At 41.4% G+C, this 13,497-nt stretch overlaps 1 protein-coding gene across 1 annotated transcript; it reads right to left on the reverse strand.

The window, feature by feature from the left end:
* Positions 1 to 1,555: 1,555 nt before the first annotated feature.
* LOC146571967 (uncharacterized) lies at positions 1,556 to 13,185 on the reverse strand. Its single transcript, XM_085278433.1, has 13 exons — positions 12,813 to 13,185; positions 10,072 to 10,401; positions 9,654 to 9,854; positions 9,217 to 9,549; positions 8,753 to 8,989; positions 8,283 to 8,615; positions 7,942 to 8,166; positions 6,337 to 6,594; positions 5,844 to 6,098; positions 2,918 to 2,999; positions 2,773 to 2,830; positions 2,039 to 2,295; positions 1,556 to 1,871 (listed from the first exon to the last, which is right to left on the reverse strand). Exons 1-13 carry the CDS (start codon positions 13,183 to 13,185, stop codon positions 1,808 to 1,810), a joined length of 3,006 nt encoding a protein of 1,001 aa, XP_085134559.1. The 3' UTR covers positions 1,556 to 1,807.
* Positions 13,186 to 13,497: the final 312 nt, after the last annotated feature.

Here is a 13,497-nt window from a genome sequence, read left to right on the forward strand (position 1 = left end):
ACTCAAATTATGTCAAGTATATTAAAATGCTTGCACATTGCATTTTTTTCCTGCATTACAAACTTCTTAAAGCAAGTTTAAAAATAATAAAGAATACAAAATACATATGCAAAATGTAATAATCTTCCCTTAAAAATAAAACTGCCCAGAGAGTGGTTTGTGCTTTCAGAGTGCTTCTTCTTGTATTAAGTTTATATTCCAGTACAAGCTAGATTAACTTCTAATAAACTAGTAATGATTGTTACATGTGATACACATATGCATAGCTCTAACCAGTAGCTGTTTTAGATACGGGCGACATGGGCGGTTGCCCAGGGCGGCATCATGGTGGGGGGCGGCATCACGGGCATCGGCAAAAAAAAAGAAATGCTCGTACTCATGCTGCCCCGACGTCAGCCAGCGCATATTGGGAATGGCATAGGCACCGATCGGTTTTCTATCATTTGCTGGGAGTAAGGGCGCCCTCCGTTTGCGAGGTGCGCCTGCTGCTTGTGGCGCAGAGAGGAGGGGACGGGGTGACGGGGGATTCTCTGACCGGATGAAGCAGCATCTAATAACCAACTCGCAATAAAACAAAATAAAAACAAACCAACAAACACGAAAACACCAGACATCATGATACAGACTTATAATTTGCACCGATGTTTTTTTTTGAAATTCTGTACACAAAAAGTGAGCGCGAGAGCCCTCGGTGCGCCTGCTTGCTGCTGAAGTCAAAGTAAACTTTATTGTCATCTCCGCTACAGTCCAGTACATAGAGAGACGAGACGAGGAGGCTCCAGTTACAGCAGTGCAAGTAAACAAACAATATATATAAGAAGAGTAAGAAAATAAATACACACTTTAGGACTAGGGGTAAAGGGATCAATAATCACACACAACCCGTCGAAAGGGGAGGGAGACCTGCTGCTTCCAAATAGAGCGCATTTCATTTATAATGTTGTAAATCCAAGCCCATTATTTATTCGTGATTTGAATCCTGGGTTGTGTGAAATCTCAGAAATGCACCCTAGACAAAGTGAATCTGTGAACTAAGGTGTAGATCTGTTAGATTATGTTGTGGTGATCCTCGGGTTGAGGGATGGGTGCTCATGCTGGAGTCCAAAATTAAAACCAATGGAAGATGGACAAGAAAACTTCAAATCCATCAGGTTCTCAGTTTAGAAAAAAGAGAAAAGAAGAGGAGAAACGAGCAAAAGATACAGGTAAGCAGATGTGTGAATGGATAATGGCAGGTCATCCTGAAACAATCAGAATCAGAGTACTTTATTAACCCTAAGGAAATTATGTGGGTTACAGTTGCTCCAAGAAGAAATGGTAAAAATAGTAACAGTAACAGACTAAACTCCAAACAATACATTATGTTACAGATTTTAATATTAATTAGTCATTGTCAATTGTTGATTTGCCCTGTTCTCATTGTATGACGAATTATGATGGCTGTTTGGTAGCCGTTTGCATACTATGCATACTCTCTCTCTCTCTTCGTGTGTGTATACAACAGTACAACAGTTGTATACAACAGTTGTATACAATGTTAATGTACAATCCTTAATATGTTCTGTGTGTGTGTGTGTGTGTGTGGGGGGGGGGGGGGGGGGGGGGGGCAGAGGGAGTGTTCGCCCAGGGCGCCAAACAGGCTAGGACCGGCACTGGCTCTAACGTTTATAATAGTCCACTGTCCAAGGACACATTTGTTATATCTATTGCATCATTCTTTATCAAAATGCAAACACAGCCATAAGCAGCAGTATCTTCCTAAAAGCATTTAATATGTACACTGAGGACACACATTCATGTTCATACTCTACTTTTTCCTGACTGTGCTGTACAGTGCTGATGAATACTCTGCAGCCTGTTGATCTCTTAATCTGTAAAGGTAAACATGATGTCAATAAAACTCACAATATCAGTAACATTAAGTGTTTTCTTTTCTTAAGTTAGACCAAAGTTACACCAAAACTAAATAAATAATGCATTTACAAAATCAAAACAAAGAAATTATGGAAACATTCCCACAGAAACTAAGTGTCCTCACCTTTGGGTGCTGTTTAATCTGACCACAGTGTAGTCCACATCTGTTACTTCTTCATCCTTTTCTTTTCGTCTTTTGGTCTTAATGGGAAGAATGTTGTAGTAGTCGTGCTCTTCTGGCTTCTTTATGAAAGTTACACTGGAATAGCAAAGATCATCCTGGTGCTCCTCTGCTGCTCTACTCTGTGCTGGAGCTGAAGGGCCGTCACGCTTTGGACGTCCCTTTGGTGCAGGGTCAAACATGTAATAATATGAATTTTCCTGAAATGCAAGATAACCATAAAAGATGAAAAGTCATGGTTGGACCTCCCGCCCTCCCCTGCCATCTGAGCCACAGCCTCCCAAACATTGTATCTGTATTCCTGGAGAGGTTTATATCCCGAGCAAAGGAAGAGCAATTCCACCAACAACAGCATTAAACAAAAAAGTGTCATTTTCTCAACACATGAAAATTGATTACAATTAATCACTGTCTTAACTAAAGGTACCCACACACTGTGCAGTATTTTAAATCAATCATTACAAGCCGCACTGTGCAGTGTGGATCTCATAAACCTGGGTGGGACATGAAGTTTGAAGCATGTAAACTATACAAAGTCATCAAACTTCTGTACTATAGCAGCCAAATTTAAAACTTCCCACTGTGCAGTGTATGACAGCAGTATGCGACATATACATTAAAATTGTCTTTTTCAGGTTCATATATGTATACCTGATACCTGACCTCTTCTTCCTTACCTCTGGTTTGTTGTCTGGCCTGTCTCTGGATGAATTTGTTTTGAAGCATCTTTTTCTTCTGTACAGAAGGATGAATGAACATTTTAATTAATTATATGAAATCAATAAAAAACATTGATTAAAACATTAAAACTGAACTGCTCACCTAATGAATATGATTCCAGAGATTACGATAGCCAGAAATAGAACAGCCATGGATGCAACTGCAGCTGTTTTTTCCCATGAGTCTAGGAAACCAAATTGAAACCAAATTGACCAAACTGAAAACTTGTTACTGCACTAAGAGATTAGGAGATGGACACAAAAGATCAAACTGATCGACCAAACTCTTCAAATTAACGACTCATTCTGAATCTAATTCTAACTCTAAACTGTAACAATACTAAAACCAACATTAGGACATTTTACAAATCCATTGTGCTATTATGTTGATTGTTCCTAATGCCAGGAGAACAACTGTTTGTGTGTTAAAATGTGCAGACCATGACCTTTAGTGAACTCGACCTCAACCGACTCAACACTAAATACAGAGAAAACAGAACAGTAAGACTTGTGGTTAGCATTAGCTAATGGGACTAAAGGGAGCCCACTTAATTTCATCTAAAAAGCTCCACAGCTGCAAGTATCAATTAAATTCTCTCTGACATATTTAGGACAATGACAGTGTCTTTTGTAACTGCTACACACTGATTACCATTGAACCTGAAAGTTTGCCCATGTCACACTGTACTTTAGAGGATTTCATTTACTCTCTTTCAGTTTGTATTTACAAAATGTCAAAAAGACACAGATGACAAATGACAAAAAACACTACAGTTAAAGACATAATCATATTTCTAATTAAGAAAAACAGAGTTGGATATCCAACACTGGCAGCACTGACTATGGCTATGACAGCCAGAGGAAATAGATTTTCAAACATCAGATTGGAGAACAGTTAAAACATTTCATGCCACACTTTAACTTACTTGTGAAATGCTCTTTTGATCTCATTGTTGGTCATTATCATTATTTGGGTGTTTCGTGGAAAAATAATAATGTACAGGGAGTGCAGAATTATTAGGCAAGTTGTATTTTTGAGGAATAATTTTATTATTGAACAACAACCATGTTCTCAATGAACCCAAAAAACTCATTAATATCAAAGCTGAATGTTTTTGGAAGTAGTTTTTAGTTTGTTTTTAGTTTGAGCTATTTTAGGGGGATATCTGTGTGTGCAGGTGACTATTACTGTGCATAATTATTAGGCAACTTAACAAAAAACAAATATATACCCATTACAATTATTTATTTTTACCAGTGAAACCAATATAACATCTCCACATTCACAAATATACATTTCTGACATTCAAAAACAAAACAAAAACAAATCAGCGACCAATATAGCCACCTTTCTTTGCAAGGACACTCAAAAGCCTGCCATCCATGGATTCTGTCAGTGTTTTGATCTGTTCACCATCAACATTGCGTGCAGCAGCAACCACAGCCTCCCAGACACTGTTCAGAGAGGTGTACTGTTTTCCCTCCTTGTAAATCTCACATTTGATGATGGACCACAGGTTCTCAATGGGGTTCAGATCAGGTGAACAAGGAGGCCATGTCATTAGTTTTTCTTCTTTTATACCCTTTCTTGCCAGCCACGCTGTGGAGTACTTGGATGCATGTGATGGAGCATTGTCCTGCATGAAAATCATGTTTTTCTTGAAGGATGCAGACTTCTTCCTGTACCACTGCTTGAAGAAGGTGTCTTCCAGAAACTGGCAGTAGGACTGGGAGTTGAGCTTGACTCCATCCTCAACCCGAAAAGGCCCCACAAGCTCATCTTTGATGATACCAGCCCAAACCAGTACTCCACCTCCACCTTGCTGGCGTCTGAGTCGGACTGGAGCTCTCTGCCCTTTACCAATCCATCCATCTGGCCCATCAAGACTCACTCTCATTTCATCAGTCCATAAAACCTTAGAAAAACCGGTCTTGAGATATTTCTTGGCCCAGTCTTGACGTTTCAGCTTGCGTGTCTTGTTCAGTGGTGGTCGTCTTTCAGCCTTTCTTACCTTGGCCATGTCTCTGAGTATTGCACACCTTGTGCTTTTGGGCACTCCAGTGATGTTGCAGCTCTGAAATATGGCCAAACTGGTGGCAAGTGGCATCTTGGCAGCTGCACGCTTGACTTTTCTCAGTTCATGGGCAGTTATTTTGCGCCTTGGTTTTTCCAGACGCTTCTTGCGACCCTGTTGACTATTTTGAATGAAACGCTTGATTGTTCGATGATCACGCTTCAGAAGCTTTGCAATTTTGAGACTGCTGCATCCCTCTGCAAGATATCTCACTATTTTTGACTTTTCTGAGCCTGTCAAGTCCTTCTTTTGACCCATTTTGCCAAAGGAAAGGACATTGCCTAATAATTATGCACACCTGATATAGGGTGTTGATGTCATTAGACCACACCCCTTCTCATTACAGAGATGCACATCACCTAATATGCTTAATTGGTAGTAGGCTTTCGAGCCTATACAGCTTGGAGTAAGACAACATGCATGAAGAGGATGATGTGGACAAAATACTCATTTGCCTAATAATTCTGCACTCCCTGTATGAATGTCTCTCTCAGTGGCCTTTTGGGTGTGATATAATAATATAGGGTCTCACAAAAAAAAGTGAGTATGAGGTGAATATATTGTTCATGATGATGACCATGAAGAGCATTACTGTTAAAAACGTCTTTGGCAGAAAACACTTGAGCCAACTGCAAAGCTTGAGGACATGATGACGGCTAACCCTAACGCAGTGAAGAGGTATTTTATTTATCTTACCTAACTGAGACTGGTAGTTCAAGAATGCCAGAATAAACTAGATAAACTGTTCTGTAACCGTAAGACAATGTGATGCTGTGGAAGAAATTATAATAATAAAAATGCAGCAAATATGTATTCATCTTTGGTGCTCAACCTAAAAATTGTCTACAAGTGGCACAAAATCTTTCTATAATTTTGATTATCCACACTTGATAGAGTCGATTATACAATCATAGCATTTTAATGTCAATATAAGAAAAGTCTGTCTTCCCTCACATTTCACATTGATAGAGATGACTTCAGATGAGTTTTTGCCCAGCTCATTCTCAGCAGTACAGCAATACTCTCCAGAGTCAGAAGACTGGATGGAGCTGAAGGTTAACTGCTGTTTTCTACTCATCAGTTTTTTGTCTTTGTACCAGGTGTAATTAGCTGCTGGGATAGCATCACTGCTACAGGTCAGAGTCACTGAACTGCCCTCCACTATCTCAGCAGAGGGACTCACTGACACAAAGGGAAGCTTTGGAGGATCTGTAAGAAATGTGGAAAAATTTATGCCAAATACATGCAGTAAACTGAAATTCAAATTTGGTGCTCTAGCTAACAAATGTGAAGAAATTTTATAAAATAATTTTCTTAAACTTTAAATATCCATTCATGATACAACAGATTTTCAAATCCTAGAGTTTCAATGTCATGATGCCTCTTTTCTGAATCTGAGATTATATATACATATATTTATATATATATATATATATACTTGACTCACAATTTACTTTGATGGAGATGTATTCAATCATTGGCCATTTGCCCAGCTCTTTCTCAGCGGTACAGTAATACTCTCCAGAATCAGAAGACTGGATGGACCTGAAGTTGATTTGCTTTTCTTGGCTGATCTGTTTTTGTTCCTTGTACCAGGTGTATTTAGCCATTGGATTAGCATCACCAGTGCAGGCCAGAGTCACTAAACTGCCCTCCACTATCTCACCAGAGGGACTCACTGTCACAGAGGGAACCTCTGGAATGTCTAAAACAGAGAATATTAACATTAGATTATTAATTTTCATGAGTTGGCTTTAGAAATTAATTTGAATACATTTTGTATTCAGACCCCTGTGAGTAGAACACCAAGGGAACAGTACACCCTGCCCAGGACATGGTTACCATGGGCCCCACCCTGGAGCCAGGACCGAGGGCAAGCGTCTCGTGGCCGTGCCTTAGTCCATGGGCCTGGCTGGGCACAGCCCAAAAAAGAGACATGGGCCCATCCTCCTGCAGGCCCACACCCACAGGAAGCACTGTTGGGGTTGGGTGCATTGTGTGCCTTTGGGTCTGGGAACTTTTCCTGACTGTCATCTGCGCTTATGCGCCAAGTAGCATTTCAGAGCACCCAGCCTTCTAGGAGTCCCTGGGTGGGGTGCTGGAGGGTGCTCCTCCTGGGGACTCTATTTTCCTACTGAGAGACTTCAATGCTCAGTGGGCATGATTGGGTGGCGTGATTTCCTTAAGTAGATATTTGTCAGAGTAAATTGTTAAATGTTGTCATTGTTGTACTTAAATTTGTAAACCGTGCCTTAAACTGCATGGTTAGATATTCGTCTGGTCCTCCCCTACACATCTGGGGAAGGTAATTAGCTGTAGCTGTTTAACTGCAGGCACATTCCATGTGAGATTCTGGGTTCCTTATCTTGTGAGGGATGTCCATCCCCGGCCATATAGGGGCTTGCCTATGCTTGCATATGGTGAATCATTAAAGTTAAGTGTGGGGAGATGACCTTTAGATAACTAGGGAATGTGGTTAAACAGCTGTAAGCATATATTGTGTGGCAGGAAGTCATGTACACAAGAAAGGCTGTATATTTGAAGTTGGCTAGGAAAAAGGTGAGGAGCGTTCAGCTCCAAGATCTTGGGTTCTGTCCAGCCTTCCGTTGCTAGCAAGTAAAACCCGGTTCCATCATTGTCTTGCTTTCGTCATGAGTAATGAGTCTCTGAACTAGCGGGTTTGCTGAAGCGCCAACCCAACAATATACCTCTTAAACCATACACATATATTGTTCAAGGTACTGTTGTCTTATTTGCTTTCATCACCACATGCCAGTCCACAGGTAGGAAATGATAGGAAACGATCTTTCATGTTCTCTTATCAGGATCAAACAAGTCTTCAGCACAAAGACTGTTATTTTGGACTTTGAGTACCTGCCTCTGATTCCTGAACCTGACTCTGCTCGCCTTTAAACTGTACAGCAAAACACTTGCAGAAATTAGATGGTTGAATAGTATTGTGAATTGTACTTAATATCTAATATTTTGGTTAACAAAAAAGCCAAAATTATAAAAATTATTCACCATGTTTATCACAGTAAAGTAAACTTACACACAGGATCTGAGGGATAATCTTCATGTCCTTTGAAAGCACAGGAGATGATGTCTCCAGGATTGAACAGATCTTGATAAGAACTTTGTTCAACCATAAACTGATTGTTTTTGAACCAGACGAAAGAAAGACGACCAGCTGGACTGCAGCTGCTTTCACACTTCAGATCTGCCTCAGTCTGAGACTCATGGACTGATATTATTCTGCTCACCTTCACCTGCAGAGCTGAATATGACAACACAGCAGACACAAGACATTAAATACTAAAAACAATAAATACAACCATCAACACAACAGAAAAACTGAGCTGAATGAAATAATCAGTGTGTGTTGATCAGTACCTGTGAAAGTCAGAGTTGTTCCAGGTAAACTACTCTTCCATTCAAAGTCTTGTGTTTTGAATTTGAAGTGATACTCGGCTGAATCACTCTCTGTCAGGTCTCTGATTCTCAGAGTGGAGCGTCCTCGCTCTGTTTCAGTCACCTCAACACGACCTGCATACTGGGAGTCTTCTGTGAGGTCCTCAGATCCACGACCAGAACGGAGCCAGGATTTTGATTGGATTGGACTTTCATAACTGTTGTAAGTACAAGAAATGTCCACCGATGATCCTTTGACTGCACAGATTCTTCTGTTACTATAATTCACTCTGTTGCACCATCGACCATATGAACCTGAGAAAATTAGAATGAATAAAAAAAATATAATTTTTTTAAAAAACATATTTATTGACAAACCCCTGACATTAATTATTTTAACCTTTTGATTGATTAAAAGTTTTAATTCAGGTAATATCTCAAAGAAAACTTACAAACTAACGGAGAGTGAAAGTCTTCAAATCCTTTTAAAGCACATGAGTAGCTGTTTTTATAGTCATATGACCTTTGATATGGGTAGCTGTTTGAAGTGTCACGTGGCACGTCATAAGAAGAAGAGCTGGCTCCAATCACTTGTTGTCCATTTTTGTACCAGACATAAGATGAAACATAAGGATCACATCTGGTGACACAATCCAACTGTAGTCCATTGAACCCTCTGACCTGAACATCTTGACCAGTGGATAAGAAACAATAAATAAGATGTCAGTCACTCTCACACTGAAGGAGACAGTCAAATTCATAAGTTCTAAAATACATTTTTAACAAAGTAATATTTCTCTTAATGTTTATACGTGAAACGCTTTTAAAAGTTTAAACTGTAGTTTAAAAGCACAGTAGAACATACAGATAGAATATTAAGCTGATTAAATATCCATCAGTGTGTGTTGATCAGTACCTGTGACAGTCAGAGTTGTTCCAGGTAAACTACTCCTCCATTCAAATCTTTGTGCTTTGAATTTGAAGTGATACTCGGCTGAATCACTCTCTGTCAGGTCTCTGATTCTCAGAGTGGAGCGTCCTCTCTCTGTTTCAATCACCTCAACACGACCTGCATACTGGGAGTCTTCTGTGAGGTCCTCAGATCCACGACCAGAATGGAACCAGGATGTTGATTGGATTTGACGTTCAAAATTGTTGTAAGTACAAGAAATGTCCACTGATGAGCCTTTGAATGCACAGATTCTTCTGTTACTGTAATTCACTCTGTTGCACCACTGTTTTTTGGCACCTAAGAGATAAAAAAAAAACATGCTTATTGACAGAAAGAACACACCATTAATAAGCCTCCATATTAAAAGTTTTCATTCAGGTAAAATCTCAAAGTGAACTCACAAACTAATGGAGAGTGAAAATCCTCAAATCCTTTTAAAGCACATGAGTAGCTGTTTTCAGTGTCATATTGAGCTTCATAAGAAGAAGAGCTGGCTCCATTCACTTGTTGTTCATTTTTGTACCAGACATAAGATGAAACATAATGATTGCACCTGGTGACACAATCCAACTGTCGTCCAGTCGACACACTGACCTGAACATCTTGACCAGTGGACAAGAAACAATAAATAAGATGTCAGTCACTCTCACACTGAAGGAGACATCAGTAAAATTCACAGAAGTAATAAAATGAATTACGGTAGCAACAAAATAATAATTCTCTCAATGTCTATACATTAAACCATTGAAAAGTTTAGAAGCACAGTAGAACATGCATATTAAGTTGATGAAATATTTATCAGTGTGTGTAGATCAGTACCTGTGACAGTCAGAGTGACTCCAGGTAAACCAGTAAAACTTTTCTGGTTTGCTTCAAACCTGAACTTGTACACAGCTGAGTCGCTCTCTCTCAGGTCTCTGATTGTCAGAGTGCAGCTCTTCCAATGAGAGCTGTATGAAAGTCGACCTGCATATGCTGGGTCTGTTCTCAGATCATACGGGTTATAATTATTCCCTTTAGTGAACCAAACTTTTTTTAACACAATTGAAGGGTGTTTGAAGGAGCAGCCTATGTCCACTGTTGATCCTTTTACAGCACAGATCTGAGTAGAAGTGTAAGTCACTGCATAATCATTCTGACTCTGTACCACTGTAACACAGAACACATCAGAATGCAGTCAGATTAATGATAACAAACAACAGTCCTATCTGAAGTCGAGCAATTAAAGCAGGTAAAATAAGTATGGAAAACAAAACCAAATTTCTAAGTATAATATATTTCTAAAGGTGTTATTTACATGAAATTCTCACCAGATGTCAGTAACAAACCATCCAATCCACACATGCAAAGAAATCAAACCATAGATGCCCATAAATCAAGTTATGTGTAATAATGGGAAATGAAACAGGGAAAACGTATTGAACACTTAAAATATTGGAGCTGCAAAAAAGGCATGGAAAATCATGCCACCAGCTGAAAGTTGTCAGAAATTAGGAAACAATCCTGCCATTAAGTGCAAATTAATCTCAACTGGCCTATAAAAAGGTGTCACACCAGAAACATCTCATGAAGTGTGAAGGCAATAAGCTCTCATGGGGCTTTCACAACCTTATTGTTTAAAATCATTGTGATAGCATTGGTCACAGAAATTTTCTAAACTACTGACGGCTCCAGTGAGCACTGGTGGGGCCATAGTGTGGAAGTGGAAAGAACATCATTTTACTACAAACCGGCAATGATCAGATCCTCCCTGCTCAACCACCATTGCCTGTATGAACGCTCACCACGCAAGACTCAATTGCAGAAGAAAAGGCATGTTGAATTTAAAGTCTGCTGAACAACATTTAGACAAGCCTGTGAAATACTCAGAGAATATAGTCTGATCAGATGAGACCAAAATTGAACTCTTTTGATACCATAATACAAACAATGTTATGAGGTCAAAGGGCACTGCATATCAACCCAAAAGCGCCATACCAACAGTGAAGTTTGGAGGTGAGATCATCATGGTGTGGGGCTGTTTTTCAGCATACATCACTGGCACACTTCATACAATTGAAGGAAGGATGAATGGAAACTTGTACTGAAACAGTGTTGATGAAAATCTGCTGCTATCTATCAGGATGATGAGGATGAAATGAAGATCACCTGACCTGAACCCAAAATAAAATCTGCTGAAAGAACTAAAGTTCAGAGTTCGTAGAAGGAGCCCACAGAGTCATCAGGATCTGAAGAATGTTTGTGTGGAAAAATGGGCCCAAATTACACTTGAGCAATGCATGTGACTAGTTTCTCCATACAGGAGGCCTCTTGAAGCTGTGATCAGGGCTGGGTATCGATTTCAATTTCTATAAACGATTTTTTCTATAAACAATTTGATTCTGATTCACAAGTTCGATTTTATTCTGTTTTGACTCAGACGGTCAGAAATATTATAATTCTGATCATTTATCAGTATATATATCCATATTTTTATGTCTATGTATAAAAACAAAGCTGACAATTGTGAGACTTCATCAGAGGTGTGTTGTATCCACATACTATTGCATTTGTTCAGTAGATGCATTTACTAGAGGACGCTAGTGAGTATGTTGTTGTTGTGGTATTTGGGAAGAAGAAAAGATAATAAAAAAGGAATTCTCTCCGGTGATCCTCTGTTCCTACCTGCATGTGTGTGTAATGCCTGCTGAAAAAACACCACACAACAAGTGGCGACGAGGATGGGATGAAGTTATGGCTCTGCTCTCTTTGCAACCCCGGGCTGTGTTCCTGGATTTTCCAGGCGAACCGAAAATTCAATTTGCTGCGTGGAAACAGTTGTTCGATAACTACTTGCTTGCGATCGGGGGTAATGACTTTGCTACGGAGAGAAAGAGGGCCCTGCTCATTCACTGCTTGGAGGAGGGACAACAAATCTATAGTGCCTTACCACTCACTCCGCAAAGGCTTTGGAAATGTACTTTTGTGGAGGTAAACACAGACGACACGAGAGCTCTCGATTAACGCTCCTCGTTTATTACTCATCACCACACAACTGAACACTTTTCCCTCCAAAACATAGCAACAACACTTCCTGAGAACTGGGTGTGAGTGGAGCCCTCCAGTGGTTCACCATGTGTGGTGAACCACTGGAGGTTCTGGACTAGGGTCATCCCCTAGTCCAGAACCCTTGCTTTAATCAAACGTCCAGAACAGCTGAACCGGGGAGGTGGAGAGCTGGCTGAGGGGAAACAAGCCTGAGGACCAGGCTGGCATGGGCGGCCAGGAGAAGCTGAAGATAGCTCGGGCCCCGCCAGGTGGGGGGTGCTCCCAGAGGAAGAAGCAGGGTTATCCAGTCCAGTGGAAGGCGGGGGGCCTGAGCCGGCACCAACTGATCACCCCGCAGCACATGTACCGGTTTAAGTCTGTCAATAGAAACAGTCTCCTGACGACCCCCAAAGTCCAAAAGGAAATGCTTCCGGCCCGGTTGAATAACCCTAAAGGGGCCGTCAGACAGTGGATGCAGCAGAGGCCTATGAGCGTCATGCCTGACTAAAACAAACTGCGAAGAGTCCAACGACCTCGGAACAAAGGTGTCGGGCAGACAATGGTGCACTGGGCCAGGAAGAGAAAACGAGTCTCTCGGGGGACGGAGAGACAGCACAGAGGGAGCGAAGCACCGGGGTGGGCTCTCGGGCAAGAATTCCCCGGGGACCCGGAGGGGCTGACCAAGGACAAGTTCAGCCGGGGAAACCCCGAGGTCTTCTTTAACCGCGCAGCGCAACCCCAGTAAAACCCATGGAAGGCGGTCTCACAGATGGCAACCCAGTTGCCATCTGTGAGAGAAGCACGGAACGCGGCCTTAAGCGACCGGTGGAAACGCTCACACAGCCCGTTGGCCTGCGGGTGGTACGCAGTGGTTCGGTGGACCTTGACGCCCAGGCCATCAGCCATGGCAGACCAAAGCTCGGAAACGAACTGGGGGCCCCTGTCTGAGGTGATGTCGGCGGGGGGACCGAAACGCGAAACCCACGTTGACAAAAATGCCCTGGCCACTGCTGCTGCTGTATTGACGCCAGAGGCACTGCCTCAGGCCAGCGGGTTGTGCGGTCCACCACAGTCAAAAGGTGCGTAAAACCTTGTGACTGCAGCAGGGGACCAACCAGATCCACATGCACATGATCAAAACGCCTCCCTGGAACGAGGAAGGATTCGAGGGGCGCCTGTGTGTGCCTATGGATCTTAGCGCGTTGGCATGGGATGCAC

Source organism: Mchenga conophoros, linkage group LG6, assembly GCF_057382185.1.
Source record: "Mchenga conophoros isolate Kocher_MC1m ecotype Shallow Benthic linkage group LG6, M_conophoros_male_GT1.1, whole genome shotgun sequence".
Taxonomy (NCBI): domain Eukaryota; kingdom Metazoa; phylum Chordata; class Actinopteri; order Cichliformes; family Cichlidae; genus Mchenga; species Mchenga conophoros.